This window comes from Amphiprion ocellaris, chromosome 24 (genome assembly GCF_022539595.1).
Source record: "Amphiprion ocellaris isolate individual 3 ecotype Okinawa chromosome 24, ASM2253959v1, whole genome shotgun sequence".
NCBI classification, from domain to species: Eukaryota; Metazoa; Chordata; class Actinopteri; family Pomacentridae; genus Amphiprion; species Amphiprion ocellaris.
In genome coordinates, this window is record NC_072789.1 from 7,405,601 (window position 1) to 7,421,764 (window position 16,164).

At 39.4% G+C, this 16,164-nt stretch overlaps 1 protein-coding gene across 1 annotated transcript in view; it reads right to left on the minus strand.

The window, feature by feature from the left end:
- Positions 1-16,164, minus strand: part of cfap221 (cilia and flagella associated protein 221) — a 90,892-nt gene that overhangs the window by 24,646 nt on the left and 50,082 nt on the right. Inside the window, exon 24 of the mRNA XM_055008415.1 lies at positions 10,179-10,286. Within this exon, the coding sequence (XP_054864390.1) occupies positions 10,211-10,286 (76 nt within the window). The 3' untranslated portion in view covers positions 10,179-10,210. The remainder of the gene's footprint in view (positions 1-10,178; positions 10,287-16,164) is intronic.

Genomic DNA, 16,164 nt, shown 5'->3' on the forward strand with positions numbered 1-16,164 from the left:
ACTCACTTCAAAGGCCTATCCAGACACAAGTATAACAACCACACAAAAGAATACAACAGCCTAACCACCATGATATTATTGTATAGTCATATAACATTGGTAAGTAGAGGAATACTTCAGGCAAAGTAACTTCCCATGTAGAAATTGTCATATTGAGTTAACATCTGGGTTTGTATAGGCTGCAGACTCACATGCTTTTTATTTTTTGCAACAATTATGTTTATCTCTAGAGGTGTATAGAGTTCTAAGTTGTTTTCATTCAGGTAAAAGTCCAGTTACCATATTGAAATTGAGCAAAATAAAACTAAAAAAATGTATGTAAAATTTACTTTGATTAAAAGTTACCGACTCTTTTTTTTTTGTACTGTGTGGTTGGTGAGGTGCAGATTTTGTCCTAAACTGAGCATTAATAATACCACTTCGACTGTCAGCCAAGCTGAGGGTTTTTTGTATCATACCATCTTCAGAAAAGGAATAACAGAAGAAAACAATAAATTCATTTTGTTTCTTCAAATTACCATCTTAACAAGCAAAACTTATTAAAAGACAAATTAGGTTGTATTAAAATGTTGATTCCCATTATTTTTATTCCTATGCAGCACAACCTTTATCAGGAATGAGGTCAGATAAATGTAGCATTAACTAAGCCAGGAGGATAATGTCTGAATGTATGAATGTAGCTGAAGTTTAAGCAAAATTAGAAGCAGATATTTGTAAACCTGCTGTGGTAGCTTAAGTTTAAGCAGAACTAGCTAGCTAACATTTGCTGAACCAATAGGTTTTACACAAACACAAAACAATAACAATTTTCTACCAATACTGATAGAAAAACTACCAAGCTAACATTTGGAAATCTGTTGGTAGAGCTCAAGTATAAACAAAACTAGTAAGCAAACATCTCCTAAACGAATACGTTTGCACAAATACAAAACAGGAACGATTATATTTTCTTGTCTTACATTAAAAATACGGTGGCTAAAGCTTGTGCGAATTAAGAGTTTTTGCAAGCAGCTATCTCCACATTTGTGTTATATTGAAGTTAAATGTTTTGTCTAAATGTGGACAAGAAGCTTCCTTATGCTTAACTTCAGCCTCAACTAAACGTGAATGGGTTTCAGATTCATTTAGGTCTGTATTTCTGCCGAGTGTGTCCATATCGTTGTTCTTTTACTCCAGTTCATTTGAGTTGGAGTTTGCCTTCATCGCCTATGAAAGGAGTGATAGGCGATGAATGAGCTACTCATTCCCTAACCCTCTCATGGAGGAGAGCACATTGTTCCTTACCGTATAGTTCAAGGAGACTGTTTCTTTACACTATAACGGAGGAAATGTAAATTTTAGCGAAGCGAAAAAACTGAAAAGGGTATACAACAGTAAAAGCAAAATTACAAGTTTTAAAAAAACATTGAAGAAAGTACACAAACACTACTTTTTCACAGCCACAAGAGTATTGTCAGTTGCATTTTTTGTCCATGCCATCCTCTGTAGCTGTAGTCTCATAGCATCATTTCAAGTGTTTGCTGTAGGCCCAGTAGCTGTTTTTTTTTTTTTTTTTTTTTTTTTTACCAAGAGTTAAGCTGCGTCCACATTACTGTGATGACAATGTGCTGTATTACTGGTGCAGGCACTCAGATGTCTCTGATCCAACACATTTAGTAGGAAGGTGTGTCATCCAATAGGACTTAAGGGATAAAACATTACTGCTGCTCACAGGGCTGTTGGTGCTTTGGTGGAATATGAACCAAAACCAATTTGCTATGTGTAAAAGTTGCTTCAATTATCAGCAGATTGCACTGACATGATAAAGAAAAAGCTATTGTTTACACTTTGCTCATCTTTGATTGGTGCTCTCCCTTTTATGGAATAAATAAATCTGAAATCTGCAAAGCACTGATTGACAGATTCTCCAGCCTGATATCATCTATTTCTTTTACGATATCTCAAGAATCGTCGGATTCCGAGCCTATCATTGCAATCTGGATGTCAAAGTTTTGGTGGGAACAGTGAAGATGGGAGCAAGTATTTCTTGCTGTGAGAGCAATGAGTGACAGATGATAAAATAGAGATATATGTGTGTGTGTGTGTGTGTGTGTGTGTGTGTGTGTGTGTGTGTGTGTGTGTGTGTTTGTGTGTGTTTGAGGGGGTGGTGGGGGTTAAATGGGAGGTAAATGGGGAGACTGGGGTGAAAGTGAGAAGCCGGGGAAGCAGCAGGGAGCTCGACAAATGAGGAAACTGAAATAGAGCGGAAGAGAGCGGCTAGGGAGACGGGAGAGTTGTGAGGGTGATGGCAGAGAGAGGAAAAAGTCTGAGAGGGAGATAAGGGAGGGAGAGACAGAGGAGGAGGGAGGGTTGGGTGAAGATGGAGAGGAGGAGGAAGGACAGAAGGAGAAAGATAAGGGCTGGCAGTTAACAGGGGCAGCCTGCTGATGTGGATAGCTCGGGGAAAGCATGTCTAAACACAGCAACTCCACTGCTCTGGAAGGGGGAAAAAAAAAGGTACAAAAATGAGCCGGTTTATTTTTTCAAAACATTCAATCCTTACTTTGCTTTTCAGCAAGCAATAAAAGCCTTAGATAGCTCTTTCCCCCTCATGCAATTTCGAATTTAGCAACTGAAAGATAAAAGATGTTATCCTGTCGTAGCTGTTCATCAAAGAAGCTGACAGATTAATGCGCTTAGACCATCTTGATTACCTCTTTAACCCAGCAGGAGCACATTTGTGAAGCCTTGACGCCAAGAAGGTTCCTATCTATCTGTTTTCAGGTTTAGTGCGAATCTGAACATAAAGCAACCTTAATTGAAATAACCAAAAAAAAGTTTCAAAAATACTGAAATAAGTTTACAATTATAAAGCTGTTCCAGAAATTCCCCCCAAAAAGCCTTTATAATAATTGAAACTAAGCAAATTTTACGCTTGACTGAGGTGGAAAAGTTTATAAAAAAAAAAAAAAAAGTTCGAGAAACACAATGGGGAATAAATAAGAGCAGAGAGCTGAATTACTCAGAGGGAAAAGAGGTGCTTTTCCCTTAGATGTTTTATAATTGCTTTTTAAATTCAATTTCACTCACTGCGTGTGGGACGTGCAAAGGTAGACCGCTACTGCATCTTGAGCTGCGACTTTTTGCTGTTTTGTGGTGAAAGGTTGATTATTTGACAACTGAAACAAGAAAACAGCTGTTTGGTTCCTTCCAATGTAGATTTTTGAGCTAAAATTTTTCGAAACTGAATTTGTTAAACTGTACGGAACATCAAGGTGGGCAAGGACACCACAGACATGTAATTGTTTTAATATGTTTTTTGGTTTCCTTGCAGTCCTCAGGGAAGCCGAGTATTTGTAATACTGACTTTGTAGTGAGGTAATTTGGGGAAATGATGAAATTGACGTCATCAAATTTAAAGCTGAAAGTAGTCTGTATATGTAGCTTTGCCTGCAGGCCTTCGGGGCAGCACGAACCTTTACAAGAATGGTCCTGCAATCAGCTCTTTTTAGCATTTGTTTTTCCTTTGTGGTGTAGAATCTGTCAGTTTCAAACGTGCTGTTAATTCCAAATGCCCAGAAACTATGACAAATAGTAGTTATAGGACCTATCTGTTCACTTTTATGAGCTTGTACCAATAACAGAACACAGGAGTGTATGAAATCATAGTCTGTAAGGCAAATTTGACGTTGTTCATGGGGATGTTAGAGAGGAGAAGACTGCTACTCGGTGAGGAAATTGAAAGGGCAGAAAAACTGCTGCTCATTGTCGTCTCTGAGTTGAACAAATCAGTGTTGAGCCCTGCACAGAGGTTTATTTTTCTATTTGTATTTGTTTATTATCACCTGGAAGTACCAACCCTAGTGTGATTAGTACTTTATTATCCAAAAAGTGTCCTAAAAGAAGTTCAATTGGGGAGGTTCTTGTGATCGGAAGACGCAAGAAAGTCTGAATTGGCATTACGTTTTCTGCAGTGGAAATTAGCCTGTTTAGCAAAGATTTTTACACCCATATCAAGTGAAATGCTAAAAGGGCATCAATTCAGCATTTCTTTACATTTTCCACAGTGGTTGCACCAATTTAAGACTTGTTGTTGCTATAGTTGTTACCACTGGCTGCAACAGAAAGCTACATTAGTTGTGTTGTGTTTCTCGCCACCTTAGCTCTAAATGCCAAATGCTAAATGATCCACTGTGTCCACCAACACGCTGCTAACTTGAGCTCTTTGTTTGGTGCTGAGAAGGTAAGTGAACAGTCTTGGAGTATGTTTGCTGAAAGCTGACACTGAATAGACACAAAAGAAAGCTCCATCAAGCTGAGGCAAACTGTAATCTTCTGTGGCACATTTCACTTTCAGCCATGTGAATCCTTATTTTTATAAAACTACCAGTTGTAGCCATTTTAAGACTAAATACTAATCAATAATGACTTGGGGAGCATATTCTTTGCAGTTTCATCCACAAGCAAAACCAAATTCTTTGTCTGAGCCAGTTGACAGAGGAACACAGTTAAGACGGCAGGAGCAGTTAAGAGAGGAGCAGTTTAGACAGCAGCATTTATCATGCAGAGGTGCAATCAGGCTTAGCTTCTAAGTGGCATTGATACAAAAAAAAGAGGATAATTAGCGGGAAAGCCTGTTGTGTGTGTTTATGTGCGAGTCTTTCTGCTGTTTGTGGGCATGTTGGAGTGGAAGACAGTGTCTCGACAACGCAACGCACCGTATATCACCAGTCTGTCATTATTCCAGGGCAAGTGCTGTTATCTGTCTGTTTAGTCTTCTTCACTAAACTCTCTCTTTTGACTATAATCTTCTTTGCATCCACCTGCTGTTACACACATGACAAATTTTACATTTGGATGGAGAGGGGGATTACACTAGCAACTGTATTGGTACCGTCAGTGGGAGCTGCTATGGAAAAGTAGAGCCCCTAAAGGCAACAGCTATAATAATTGTGGATCTGCAGTTCTGGGCTGTGCAGTCTGGTCAATTGAAACTGACAGTGGAGAAATTGGTACCTTTGCCTGCTCTGAGAACTGACACCACAACCTGACACTTTTACCGCAGATGTTTTCACCTGTGTGGGAAATAACTCGCACCACATAGGAACACAATAGACCAGAAGAACAAGGTAAATCAACCAACAGCTAATAGTGTCGCTGGAACCATTACCCGAGGTATTCTAGCAATTTAGAAGTACACTCCCATAACAGTAGGGGCCTTTAGAGACAGATTACAAGAAGGAATGGTCAAAATTGATGCAGATGCCGAGACATCCTGACGTTTTACTCCATATGTAACAGTATAATACATGCCTTCTGTAAAATATTTGAACTTAAGAGCCACAAAAGCATTACAGACATGCAGGAGGAGTGATATTCTCCCTGACATGTCAACTGAAATGTATGTATAAAACTAGTGTGCCCTTTAAAAGTATTTCACTATTTGTCCTCAGACTCTATTAAAATGGATGCTGAATACAATCTGAAATCGGAAAAATAAACTTTATAAGCAGATGGACACACACTTGCCAAGTCAGAGGTTGGCATCTGCTACTGAACATATTTGTTTTGTAATTTGCAAGAAGCAAAATCCACAGTGGATGATGAGATTTTTACTTTGACAGTCACCCACAACAAACCTGTTTGCAACAAGCTTAAACGACGATTTGATACATACTCGTTTCACTTCTCTTGTCTCTCTGTGCACCTGTCATGTTTTTGTGGGGGGTTTTTTCTATTCATTCGACATGTTTTTGTACGTTTTGTTTTCATTGTCTTCCTCCTGGTTGGCCAGCTTAATTCAATCATGCATGACAACTGAAACAGAACTAATTTTCCAGGGAACAGAGTGACGCTGCAGGAGCAGAGCAGGGCAGATATAGAAAGTAGGGCTTGTACGTCTATATTTTGAGAAATTTTTGGGGGCGGAGGTATCCCTACTTTTTTCTTTTTTTTTTAAAGCAAGAAGAATCTGAAGAGTAGGGAACTGCGTGATGTTGCTCCCTCATGTAAACTGGTTTAAATAAATCATATCTCCTCTGAAAGGCTCTGTGCCATTTCCCAAGCCTCAGCTGGCTACAGAAAGGAAGGCCTCTCTCCTATTCTCTTTCTTGCTCTTTCTGTCTATATATATATCTATCAAGTGTATTTATCTCTCTCCACATCAAATCATTATTGCTGTTTAATGCCTCACAGCAGCAACAAAAGTATGAGATGAGTGTTTGCCCATTTTTTGTTTACTCTCCCTGCAGAGGAGAAAAACGGTAATCCTTTAACCAGGCACCAGCAAACAAGCTGCCAAAAACATCACAGAAATAAAATTGATGAAGTGGCCGGCCTACTGAAGTCAAAGGCAATTTAATAGCTGATGCTGACCAGAGGACAGTTTTCATGTGGCTTTTGAAAGTTCCAAGCCCAACACTTGCTGTGTTAAACACTCCAGCTTTCAGGCCGCTAATCCACTAATATCAAGTCTGTACACACATCTAACTGAAAGTTCTTGAAAAGGTTTACAGCAACAGAACAAAAGCTAGAAGAACATTCTGAGAAAAACACAGATTTGCTTTCTTGCCAAATGGTAGACGATAAAATTGACACGGCTTTGTGAAGCTACAGCCAGCAGGTGGTTTGCTGACTATGAACAGGCAGGAATAAACAGCGAGGCTGCCTCCGTCCAAAGGAAACCACCTGCCAACACCTCGAAGCAGGGTTTTTCATGCAAGGAGGAATATTTGTCGTCTCCCAAAAGAAACAAAATCCCCAGGAAGAAAATGATATGGACTGAGAACTGTTTGTTTTCACCAGTTTTGTTCATTGAGATGTAATTTTACTCAAGCATACTAGACATTTTTGATTCTTAAAGTGTCAGAAATAAAAGGAAAATGCATAGATTCATGTCATATAAGGTATTACAGAATTATTGCCTTTACTGTACTCATCATGCTTCCACTGTTAACATATTCAAATTTCCACTTGGAAAAAAAAAAAGGCAAGAACAGCTAACAAATGAACAACCTCAGAATCTACACTGCAGAAACACTTTGAAACTTTTTGAAATACAGTAACTCTCCTTATGTGCTTTCTTTACTGACTGCGCCACGCTTGGTAACCTTAGCAAAATGACGCTGGTTTTGTTTTTTTTAACAAGTGCAATATTATCCAAAAGGGGTTAAAGCCTGGACATGTCAGAAGGTGATTTATACAATAGCTCTCCTTTCTTTCTCAGAATATTTGGTGACTTACTGTTGCTAGTGGGCTAAGTGCGAACATGCTAGCCAGCCAGAACATGCCACCCCTACAAAAGCTACTTTCACACTAATACGTGTAACGACCTCTGTTTGTGCAAGTGTTTAAGCACAGTTTCAGAAATACTCTCTGCATACAAACATGCCTGAAAGTGCATATCACATGAACATTCACATGCAATGAATTATACTGAATCAACCACTGTTATTAAAAGCTGATATCTGTTTTACTCTGGAAAACAGTCAGACGGTGACAATAAGGTCCTCTCAGAAAGTGAACATAGCTGTCTGCCTCATTGTTTTCAAAAGTCTCAGCAAACTACAACTTCAGAGCTTTCACACTGAAACAGGATCACAAGCCTTTCCAAAAGTACAATTTTTAGCGGCCCTAAAATTCCAGTGTAGGGTGAACTCTAGGCATAAAAGTAGCTAAAGTTCTGAGTTTCAAGATGAAATCTTAGTCACAATAATTCCCCAAACTTGATTCTTTTTTTCTTTAACTGAAGAAAGAAAAGTTGAAAATTAATAAATTATAATAGCTTCTAACAAGACATCCTTGATGCAACTTCACAGGTCAAAGTGTACCAAAGTTAAACTAAACACAAACTACCAGCCAACTGAACAAAAGACTTTAAGAAGTTGCCATTTGCAGGCAAGAAATAAACCCCCTCAGATTTGTGCCAGTTGTCACGTCATTTCATATCATGTATCACTTTAAAGTTGGTGAATTTTGTTTCAACTTGGACAGATCTAGTCTTTATGCTGAGCCTGCTGTACCTTCAGATTCAGTGTACAGATATGAGGGTGGCAGAAAGTGAGAAAGCAAACAAAATTACGTCCAAAATTTCTTTCAAATATTTGATGGTCAATATTCAGTAAGTGAAATGTCTACTTAATAACTATAAAATTGAAGCTATAATTTATTCATCATAGTCCTAAATTTGCTGGGGACTGGAAGCAACTACAGTATTTGTGTTACTACAAACAGACAGGAAAAAGACAAGAAAGCAGCTACGTTTAGACAGCATTAGGAGAGTGCATTATATTCAGAGAGCTGATGGGTTACCATGGTTTCTGATTCTAATGCACTTTCTGCACTCACATACACACATGCAGCAAGCTACAGCGTGTATGTGTTTTCTAGGCTAAAAAGAGTATAAATAAAATAGTGGGCTGACCGTACAGCTGCAACATGTTCTGTGCTAGTGGCCTATTAAACTGTGCCACAACATGAACAGAAAAGAATTCTGTTTTTATTCCTGTGTTTCTCTTAAAAAATAGTGAGCTAGAGCGACAGGTAGAAGGAGCATCTACATGGGCATACCTGTGCTTGCATGTTTTTTATTTAATGGTGTAATGTGAGGTTTGAAAATAATTACTGAGAGCCAGTAGGGGTGAGTGAGGGTAGGAGAGCACGTGTTAATTGCTTATTTTCTGAGGGTTGAGCCACAATGTGTGATTTTTGCCAAGCGCCGCCTGTCCTCCTTGAGTGCAACATGCCTTAATTGCTCATTCTTGTTGGCAGGAGGAAACATGCAAATCAAAATGCCATTTGGAAACCTTTGGAATACAGTGCTATGACTGGGTGCACTCCATGTTTTTGTCATATGCTGCTTTGGTGCTTGGGGAAAAGTAAATGCCAATTAATTTCGTTTCCAGTATAAGGCCGCTTGCTTTGCTAAAGCTTGTTTTTGCGCCTTTGCAGGACTGACCTCGAATATTTTAGAAGAACACCATTCTGGGTTTGGTGCTGTTATGCTCTGAGGTCTGATTTTAAAACATGTATTTATCCATTTTGAAGTAAAACATAATTGGTGTACTAATCTTGTCAAGCTACGAAAACAACAACACAAACTGATACTTAATCTCTTGATGAAGATGTTTTCGCGTACTAAATGTCAGCAGATAAACTCAGGAACATTGGCATTTGTTTGGAATCAGGCTCTAAATGCTCCACTAATTTATCCAACCAGCTGCTTGTAGTGAAGGTTGCATAATCAGTTATTTAACTATGGCTGAAAAACAACCCCAATGAGACTGGTGAGAGTGAACCAAAACAAAAGTTACAAGCTCTTAAACGAAAACAATGAGCTTTAAGACAGGGAAACACTCTGAGAATGGAGCTGTGTGATAATAGGCAGCTTTTCACTGCAGGAACTCAGGTCAGTGCGACCTGGCGCTGAAGTACCTACCCTGCATGGATGTTTTCTTTCCCCAAAGAGGTTTCACAGCGGTGATTCCCCCGGTTGGAACATTCAAAAAGGTTTGTGTCACTTTAAAACAACCTGCAAGTAAATGCCGTGGAAAATGACCTAACTTTCTGAGTCCATCACTACAGGCAACTGTTCCACATTACTCATAACTCATATTGTTAAGATAAAAACATTGATACCTGCAGCTTTAATACTGATACCTGCAGCTTTAACTTTTGTAATAAAACCTTTTCATCCTGCTGCTGTGACTCTGGCCCCCTCTGATATAAAACAATAATGAAACAGTCTATATCTAGTTCATAAAAGCTTCTGCAGTGAGTGTTAGAAACTCCTCGCAACTGAACTGGTCTTGTCCGATGAAAGGTCCTACAGCTTACAGAAAGCAATGCATTTTGCATTTGCAGTTTGTTGGGGATAAATAAAACATAGAATAAAACAAACAGCAACACTAGATACAAGTACACAGACAAAAATGTGACTGTTTTAGGTTGATATTAATTTTAGCAAATATATATATATATATTTTTTTAAATTGGGCTTTGTTTTCTCGTTCAGCTGTGATTTGTCAGTGCAGAAACTCTATTCTGCTGGAGATGACAGGTTTGAGCTGCCCATGCAGATCACATTTGTACAGCGTTCCACGTCTGTGCCGTGGAGTCATGCACATGCGCCCACAGGCTGAACTGCTGAGTAAATAACAACTAAATAAAAGAGACTGTTGAGCTGCTGATGATGTGCTTACCCACTTTATGCTGGGATTGCATCATGAAAACATCAGCTGTTGCGTTTCATTCGCCCACCAGATTCCACCAGCCGCCACAAGCTGCTGATCTGTAGCCAGCGAACAACACTGAAAAGACAGATTGCAGTCATCACTTGCATGCAGAGCCTCGCTTTCTGCAGGAACATTTCTCTCAAAACTCGACGTGGTGTAGACAGCGCTCTGTTGCCTGGGTTTGTGCAATCCTGGAAGCAAGCCAGACTATAAATAAGCAAAGAAGTTCTAAATGAAAATGAGTAGATGTTTAAAAAATAAAAAAGAAGAGGTAACACACACCCCTGTTGGCATTCAGGAAACAATTAATTTGTATAAATGCCAGGTTTCACACAGAACATGATCAGTTTATGAAATAAATCCCTCTCAAAGAGTTTTGAGTGGACATAAGCTGCATTTACAGTAATACAGACACCCTCTCTTCTTAGGGAACAATACTAATGTGGTGCACATAAAGTAACAACCACACTTTAAACATTAAGTCTTGCTTTCAAGTCCACTTAAAGATAATTGACTAGTTGCTGCTGAATCCTCCAAACAATAAATGCCTTATTGAAAACACGAGACAGTAAACAATAGATGACTATTTGTCAAGCCATGAACATCTGAGTGAAAATAAGCAAAATGTTCACGGGCAGTGTTGTCGAAGAAAACACTAAACCTGACCCAGTGGCAGAATGCACACTCTAGTTACCCCTTATTTCCTCTTCTTTCCTCCCTGAGCACAGTGGACATGTATTGTCAGTTCTCGTCAAAAATAGCACGAGGCCTGTTACACTCCGGCCACCAGAGAGCCAAGGAGTGGGATGCCATTTCTCAGCTCATTACAGAGCAACAGTCTGCTTTATTGGTGTCACAAAGCAACACCTTGGTGAGTTCACACCCCAAACACCATCCTCTCCTCCAAGTATATACATTCATTTAAATGTTTTATTTACCCAGCAAAAGAGTTTGCACGGATTTGAATGTTTTTATATTTTAACAGAATCCTTGACTGAGTTCCTGCATCTCTATTGTTTGTTATTCTAGTCGCATTTTCTCATTTTCTGAATTTTTATGCAGTGAGGATGCAGCAATGTGGTTTAAAGCTGCTATAATCAATACGGTTTATTATCAAGGGATCAAATGACAAGGCTGTGCAGTTTCCCAAAGCAACTGCTGTCCTTTGTCAAACCGCAGGCAGACAAAGTTAGTAACTAGCTGGTGAACACAGTGAAGAATTTTGGGTTTGAATTCAGTGAGAAGCCACAAATTAACCCTTTGATGCACAGCTTGGGTCAGGAGATACCCATTTTCCATTGGATTTGGGTGACTTTTGACCCATGTTGTGAATCAAAGGGTTAATATTTACTTTGAGTTTGACTATCTTTGCATTTTTGAGATATGTGCTTAAAAATAGGAGGAAGTTACAACAGAGAGAGAGATAAGAGATGAGCTGCAGGAGGAGGGGTGTAGATTTTAAAATTGTCCATTTTCTTTAGATTTATTTTTTCTAAATATAGATTTCTGCCTACTCCAGCTTTAAGACTGATCTTGTAGCAACACTGAGAGATAATGGTCAGCCTCTGAGCAGACACCCCTGAGCTTGTAGCCTCTCCATTGGAAACAAGGTCTTCTTGCTTCCCATCCTTGAAATATTTGTGTACACGAATCCGCTGAAGCATTTTTCTTTGACACTGGCTTTACTTTGCTTTCCATTTCCCCATGCAAACCGAGAACATCCAGTTTGCAGCAATTAATTTTGCAGCCTGCATACACACACACTCCAAAGGAAGTTGAGAAAATAGTCTCGGTGGGTTCTCTGACAGTGCAAGACAATTTGCAGCGCTCTGACTAGCACTGGTAAGCAAATACTAAAAGGTAAATGGATCTAGCTTCACACAGCCCGTTGTTTGCTAATTGAGTGAAGAGTTGTGAATGAAAGTAGTCAGAATAAAGCTTGAATGAATCATTTTCACATTAGCATGACGCTATGATCTGTGGATACAGCATCAGTGTGGGGGTGAGAGGTGTCATATAAGCAATGTATATTTATCTTGACAGTCAACACTGACTCTGTCTCAGCCTTGCATTGGAGCTAAAGTTAACACGAGTAGCTTAAAATGCTGTCAGTCTATATGTGCATGTATTGTATTTTAAGATTATATTTAAGATTATATTTTTTGTAAGATACAAAGCAGAACTGCAATGTTGTTCAGGTTACTTCAGGTCAGTCAGCTGCTCTAATGCCAAATACAGTCTTTGGTATGATATTTAAAACTGCATGGACAGAGAGACATTTAACTCTAATGTCCAGCAAAGACTATGGTGGAAAAGACAGTGGCTTAAAACCTAACATTGTTTGTTCCACAGCAGGATTTAAAGCTAAGCATCATTTTTTGCCTGAGTCCCCGACTAAGCCACAGCAATGCTTTAGTTTAGCTGAGGCTGATGCGGATGGCATTAGTTTTGTAGGTATTTGGTCATAAATCAAATAAATGGACAAACTGACATTTGACGTGGCGCTAGATGAAAAGTAAAAGGATGATCAAAGGTTTTACAATTCCTTTTGAAGGGATCATGAACTTGTGTGGTAAATTTCAGAGCAATCCGTCCAAAAGTCCAACAGCTGTCGAAACGTTTCACTCACGACGACAGACATTGATCTTGAGTGGTGGTGCTAACGGAAAAGGCAGGGAGGATCACAATCATGTACAAAATTCTAGGAAATAACTCCGTTGTGCCACATGGTGCCTGGCGGGTTTATCCTCTAGTGACAATGAATGTTTGTATAAATCTAATTATGTCAATCCATTCAATTCAACGACAAAATTATGTAAGTGGAACAAAAGGTTAGTAGGGCATGCCGATGTTCTTTTCCCCCAGAAACCAGCTGCTCCCAATTACAAGTTAGACCTCAAGACAGCTGAACTACTGCCACAGTTTTCAGAGGCCAAAACCAAGACCAGAGACCTGGAGGTGCTGAACCACATCACATTCAGCCAGCAAAGTGCTCCAGTGCACATCAGCAAGTACGGTTCACTGAAGCCAGAAGGACAGTGTCATCAGCAAAGAGCAGATACCACCTGTATGTCAGAAGATTGGACTTGATCCAAACTGAGCTTTGTCTGCTTTGACTGACACGAGGAGAAAAGTAGAAAAGGAGCACAAGGTGACTCTGTTGTCCACCTTAAAATAGGATTGGCCTGCATGAAAATTTGGCTTAGAGCAGCAGCAGTACTGGCAGTCGGTATTCCCTTTGGACACGAGCTGCAGTCATGAAATAAGCAAAAAAAAACACCACAATTCTATGAGTGCTTGGACTTGCCAAAACTTAATCCATTAAATTTTATGGCAAAAATGGGGGGGAAAAAAAGCAAAAAATTCCACCCGTTTCACTGTTGTTCTGTTACAGTTAAACTAAGCAATCCACAAGTAAAATACATCCTCCGCTGTATTCCTTCCTGTCTGCTCTATGGGAAATATAAAACCGAAAATAAACAGTGATGAATTAGTGCAGCCACAGCACACAAATCATTTTAACTGCATCTTCTATGACTCTTAAGCACACAGAGGCTACGACATAGGCTTTGAAGTTAGAGTTTTATTACGTGGATGTAGGTGTGTGTGTGTGTGAGAGAGTGAGAGCGTGGCAGGGAAAATCAATATTTCATCTCATCAGGTGTTTATCTGAAGGGCTATGCAGTACATATCATGATGGATGGTTAGAGGTGGGTTGTGAGAATTCACATTACACTAACAGGTCAAGGTTTTTCACACATACACACACATAGAAGAAACACAGAAAGAAGAAATAAATGAGACAAAGAGGGCGAGGATGAGCAAAACTCAACAAACCCTAAATCTTTATATTCTTGTAAATACATCCATTTCTCATAAAGACAGAAATACACTCAAACACACACACAAACACGCATAACGTAATAGCAGTGGGCAATCCTGAGTAATCCCCAGTTTTCTCTGCCTCTCCCAAGCAGCTGTGTCACTCATCCCTTGTGTCTTTGAGTGTTCATGCACGTGTGTGTTTGTGTGTGATCTCAGAGGGATTCGACAGCAGTGTAGCTGACAGTGATGATCAAAGACAGATTATTACTAGTCGTGTGCACTCAACTGACACATTCATTGGTTAAAGCAGCCCAGTGTGTGCATTTACACCCCAGTTATGGAAGGTAGCCACGGACAACCTGAGGGGGTTAAAAATCATTCAAAGTGATTTGCGGGCAGATTTGTCAATATTTTAAAGCTTAAATGCTTTTGAACAGCTATAAAAAATGTACTTAATGGATTGAAATGGAACTGACTCCAACCACGCCGTGATGATAAACAACCTGTCTATATGTGTGTGTCTGTGAGTGTGTAGGAGCGACTGTGTAGGAGAGAGTAAAGGGAAGTGGGTGGAATAAAAAAAAATGTCAAGCAGCATACAGTTGCACTGACAAGTGCAGTGTTTGCATTAGTGTCAGATGTGTTCAAACCTGTGCTGCAAGGATGCACGAACACAACATATGACAAATTAAAAGAAAAACCTGAACCGTTAACCTCCACAGTAGGAGGATCCATTGGTTCTGTTTTGCTTTTTCTGGCATAGTTTGTATCCACTTGTCCCTTTGGAGGGAAAGGTCATTGTAGATCAATACAGAGTTGTTCTGAGTGATCACCTTTATTCTACAGCAAAATATTTTTATTTCAGGTTGATTATGCTCCATACATAGTGTATGAGGGGTCAGTGAATGGTGTGATGAGGATGAAAATTATGTGAATCTAATGCTCTGTAATGGCCATTGCAGTCACCAGATCCAGCTGAACACCTATGAGAGATTTTGGATCAACACATCAGACAATGCTCTCCCCTATCATCAAAACAACAAATGAGAAAATATCTTTAGGGAGAATGCTGTTCCATCTTTAGTAGAGTTCAGAGCCATAGAGAAGAAGATGCCTACAAGTCAAACAGCTACAAAATGATGTATAAATTATATGAAATATGAAGTATTTTCAGTTTTAGCTTTGCTAGATGTTTGAGAATTGACTTGTAGATTAAGAATTTGGCAACTGATCAAATTTCAGTTTGCCTTGTAAACTAAAGAGTGTAGATACACTCTCAGTTTTGTTACGGTGGTCTTACTGGTGACAGCAGTGCTTGGAGCTAAATGCTAATGTTAGCATGCTTGCACATAGTCACACTAATGGTGCTAACTTGCTGATATTTCACAGGTGCAATGTTTTACACCATCTTCCATGAAGTATAGCTGAGGCTATACAAGTTATTTCTCCTCTAGGTGCTGTGAATTTCTCAGCCAAATGTCATGCAAATCAACCAATAGTTGTTGAGACATTACAATCAAAAGTACAAAGAAAAAGCGAGTTGATTACATAACACCTGTTAAACTAGTAATGCGACACAGAAAGAAAACAACACACTATAATTAAACTAAAATGCTATTAACACAATGAGGGTAAGAAAATCACAGAATATATCAAGCTTTAGCTTAGCAAACACACCATTAGCTAAGCTTCCTCCACATGCAATAGCAGCCAGTCGGTCTGCCTGCACTGAAAGCCTGTTAAGCACACTTTCATCCAACCAGCAAATCTCTGTAAGCGGTCAGGAAATAGACCGTGACTTGGGAGCCGGGGGGTTCGAAAAATGGGCTTGTGACAGGACAATTGTTGGCCTGAAGCCCCAAAGTGACAGGGGAAACCTGGGCAGGTGGAGTGAATGCATAACTGTCTCTGCAGGTATAGGAACTGCTGTTGACATGCCTTTGAGCAAAGTAAAACATAAACTGAACCGCTTAGCGACAGAAAGGTGAATGCTTTTGAATGTGTAGCCGTTTGTCAAACAGAAAATCAGCAATATCAGTTTATTTGTATGTATTAATAAAAAAGTAAAGAGATAAAAGTTTGTTTTTATTTCAAACTGGCAGGATTTTCTCAGGCGAGTGGTTGGTAA